This window comes from Brassica napus, chromosome C5, assembly GCF_020379485.1.
Source record: "Brassica napus cultivar Da-Ae chromosome C5, Da-Ae, whole genome shotgun sequence".
Lineage (NCBI taxonomy): Eukaryota > Viridiplantae > Streptophyta > Magnoliopsida > Brassicales > Brassicaceae > Brassica > Brassica napus.
Window position 1 is genome coordinate 28,412,340 of NC_063448.1, and position 4,120 is coordinate 28,416,459.

Here is a 4,120-nt window from a genome sequence, read left to right on the forward strand (position 1 = left end):
TCGATGTTTGCCATTTGTATTTCTAAAACACATAAATAAAAATTATTAGAATATTATTCATATTAAAAGGAACCGTTTACATTAATCATGCAAGCAATTACACGGAGAAGCGATGTAAAGAAAATTAAACCGATATTCATCTTAAATTCACTTGGAGTAAATTCTCCAACGAATAAACCATTAATAGAAACACAAATAAAAATGGCACATAAAAACAAAAGTGTGTGAATCATCTTTCTTGAAATGAAAAATCGGAGGAGAGCGATTTGAAATTTTTGAGAGAAGATGAAATGTTTTGGATGATGAAATGGAGTGAAAATGAGTTGTATTTATAGATAAAAATTACTGTTCATGACCGTTGGAGAAATGGGAAATTTTTGGAATTTTTTCTTTGTGACCGTTGGTGTTAAATCGAGTGCACCAAAAATCAGTCTGAAAATATCGTATTAAACAGTCAATCAAATCTATAAAATTTCATAAAAGTAAAAAAAATTATGGCAATGAAATATTTATGTTATGACAACAAATCATGCGACGGCTCAGCCGATCAATGCAGAGTAATAAATAAATTATACGGCGGCTCGACCGACCAATTAATAATAAACAAAATATAAGACGGCTCGGCCGACCAATATATAAATTAAATTACTAGTAAATAATATAGGCGGTATTCCGGCCATTATAACATGATATAAATAATAGTAGAGGCGGTATACCGACCATTATAACAGAGTATAAATGATACAAATAAATTTTACCGAATCGCAGAGTGATCGTGCTGATAACGTGTTATAAAAAGAACTGGTGTTTTATTATATCGCAGAAATTTAAATAAGGGCAAAATTTTATAGCCGTACGAAGAAGGTAACACTGATAAGAAGAGAAGATGTGTTATTAGAAAGAGAATGATAGTGTGTCTTACAAACGATTGAAACGATCGTTTATATAGAAATGAAAAGTAAAATTACTGTACATGCATAGTGACAGCGGGATCCATAATGATATTAAAGTCAACAAATTTTGCGCCTCCCCCGTTTGCAATACGACGTTTCCATAACAAAAACAATATTATTACTTGGGCAATGCCTCAATTTTTTAAACCCAACCAAAAAGCCGTACACAAAAACAGACCTCCTAAGTCCTAACAATCTCTGCAAATAATTTGATCAACCACATCCTTCACTCGTTTGCTCCCTCTCTGTCTCTATCTTTCTCTCTCTATATATAAAAATAAATCTATATTCTTTTCTGTGATTATATTCTCATTCACTAGAAGTGAATCCAAACTAACAAAAAGGGAATCAAGAGTTTGGTTCTTGAAAAAGGATCTTGAGATTTATGGAGATCTCAATCTCTCCTCTCAGATTTAGCATCTTCAGCATCTTCCATGCTACTATCACCACATGTTGTGGTTGTTGTACAAGGTAACTGCAAAGGACCTTGAGGAGAATCCGACTGCGAATTGCTTCTCTTTGATGTTTCTCCTCCTTCACCACTTTCTTCTTCTTCTTATGATGAATTCCACAAGTTAAATCCTAAAACAACTACTGATTGTTTCTCCAGATTCGAGTCAGACTTCCTGATGTGTAAACGGTATTTCTAAATATAAGAGACAAAAATGGGTTGTTAGTAAGAGCCATTAAAAGAATCAAAGATCTTAACCTGTTTTCTTTTAGTATGTACCTGTAAATGACTCTTGACTTCATCATTGGTTAGGCTTTCTTCTTGCATATGCTCTCTGATTTGTTTAGGAATTGCCACTGTTATCTCAAACAGACACAAAGATTACATACAACACATTCTGTTTTAAGTAAACAAAACTTCAAGAACAAGAAGATGGATTGTCTTTTTATACCTCCAGGACCACCGAGCTGTTGCAACGCATCAACGAAAAGGCGATGTAACTCAGGTGTCCAACACCTTCTTTGCTTCCGCAACGCTTGCTGCTGAAGATACGGTGGTGGCTGTGGCACAAAGCTAGAGGCAACTAGTTTTCTTCTTCCCTTTGGAGTCGTCATGCCAGGACTCAACAACATATATAAGCTATTTGAAGATTTCTCCTCATCTCTCTGCAATAATTGGATCAAAATAAAACACAACTCTCAAACTCAAATCCTTGTCCCATCTTAAAACATGTTTTTAAGTCTTCAGGGTTCTTATTACCTCAATCTCTAGCGTGTTCTTGATCTTCGTGTCTGAGAATCTCGCGTTTGAGATGTGATCATTTTCTCTCCATAGCTGAAACTTCTTCTCCTTGAAAAGCTCTTCTCCTTCTTCGTCATGTTCTTCTCGAATTGGTTTACTGAGAGAGATGAAATCTTTTAACAATGGCTGAGTATCCGTCTCTGTTTCTTTCTTGAGATACGAAATCGCTGCACGAAAACAAACACAGTCATTCATGATCGAGAGATAAAACAAAGTTTCAGCAACCTTCTGATGATACTCGATGAATCAGACGAACCATCGTTTAAAATCTGTAAACAGAGAGGAAGCTCCAGTTCACTGCCTTGGATCTTCCTCTTCTCTTCTTCGAGCTTCTTAACATGCTCCTCTAGTTTACAACCTTTCTCCACCGCAACATTCATGATCTTTGAAGCTTTTTTCGGAAACACACGGGTCGTTGTCGGAAGAACTGTGTCTCCTCTGTCCTAAACTAAGTTCATCTCCTAAAGAACCCATTTCTTTAGAGAGTAGTGTTTTCAACTTTCTAAAGAAAGAGATGAAGAAGACGAAGAAGATTGATTGAAGGAAGAGGAAAGCTAGAAGATTCCTGTGTGGGGTATATTTAAAAGAAAAAAATAACTGTTCGCTTCGTCGCGTATCTCTCACATTCCTTATCCTTCTCACTCGCTTTGTTTCGAGTTCTACACGATACTCGCGAGTTGACTCTTTCTCTTCTCATTCATACGAAACCCGTCATTTTTTTTTCATCACTTTTTTTTTACCATTCACATTCCATGCTTTTACTTTTAAACATTTCATATTCCATTCTCTATGAACCAGTGGGTTAAAACCTGATTACTAGACCAAAATTTCTGGCTTAAATTATTATAGATAATTAGTCAAAAGTATATTATTATATATTTTAAGGTCTAGTTAATTATGTTATTATAAAGCAGAGAATATTAGATAAACGATTTTAAAACGGTAATTATATCATCCATATCTCACAGCACTATTCGAGTCACGTGATGAGATTCACACTTGATCGTATGTATCATGATGGAAATCTTTTTGAAACCATTTTCCATAATATTCCGCGGATTTGAACTTTAGACCTAATGAGATTCACTATGCTGAAGATTTCTTTGAAACCATTTTTCCTATAATATTCATAATTTACATTATTTAATTTGCATTATTTGGGATTTAAGCCTTGGATTTCATGATTTAGAAGCATTAATGAACCATTAGTTAAACTACTAGCTAGACTAATGAACCTTCAACTATTATTATATTTTTTTAAAAATAAATAAGTTTGAGTATAGGCGTTTTCTTAAAGAGATATCTTTTTTTTTTCTAAATCATGATGTTGCTAAATGAATCATCAATATATATGCATTGAATGTTGAACCATTTTTTTTTTAAAAAAGCATTTTGGTGTGCAAATATATCTTTTAACAATTGAAGTTTTGATAAACAATAGTATTGTTTATGTTTGTTAGAAATAAATCTTCCCTATATTTCAACCAGAACATATTTTTTTCTTGCTACTAAAGTTAACATCTTTAAAATTCCTCAAGCCAATGAAGATTCGACATTTTGATTTATGCGCGATCACACCATATGTGCCTTGCATAATTGTTTTTGAGAAAAAAAAGACCACGACATTATTTAGGGTTAGACAGAATATCCGTAAATTTTGATTTGTTTCATTATCGATTTTGATTCGAACAAAATAATCAGGATATTCGTAATTTTACAAAGAAATGTAAATATTAATATGTAATATCTTTAAGAAATAAAGCAAATCACAAATATTTTTATGAACATGTATATGATATGATCCGTTATATGCATATATATACATATATTTAAAAAATTACATATTTAGTTTATATAGTATTATATTTATGTAACTTTAAAGTTTTTATTTGTTAAATTGATTATCTTAGTTATT

The 4,120-nt window shown here is 32.7% G+C and overlaps 1 protein-coding gene across 1 annotated transcript; it reads right to left on the reverse strand.

Annotated features, from left to right (window-relative positions):
- Window positions 1-959: 959 nt before the first annotated feature.
- LOC106425011 (transcription factor HHO6) lies at window positions 960-2,773 on the reverse strand. The gene is given in 7 exon segments (XM_013865751.3): window positions 960-1,359; window positions 1,362-1,599; window positions 1,684-1,760; window positions 1,856-2,069; window positions 2,164-2,372; window positions 2,462-2,597; window positions 2,599-2,773. Coding segments are annotated over 7 exon segments (978 nt in total). The 5' UTR covers window positions 2,680-2,773; the 3' UTR covers window positions 960-1,336.
- Between the last annotated feature and the right edge of the window lie 1,347 nt (window positions 2,774-4,120).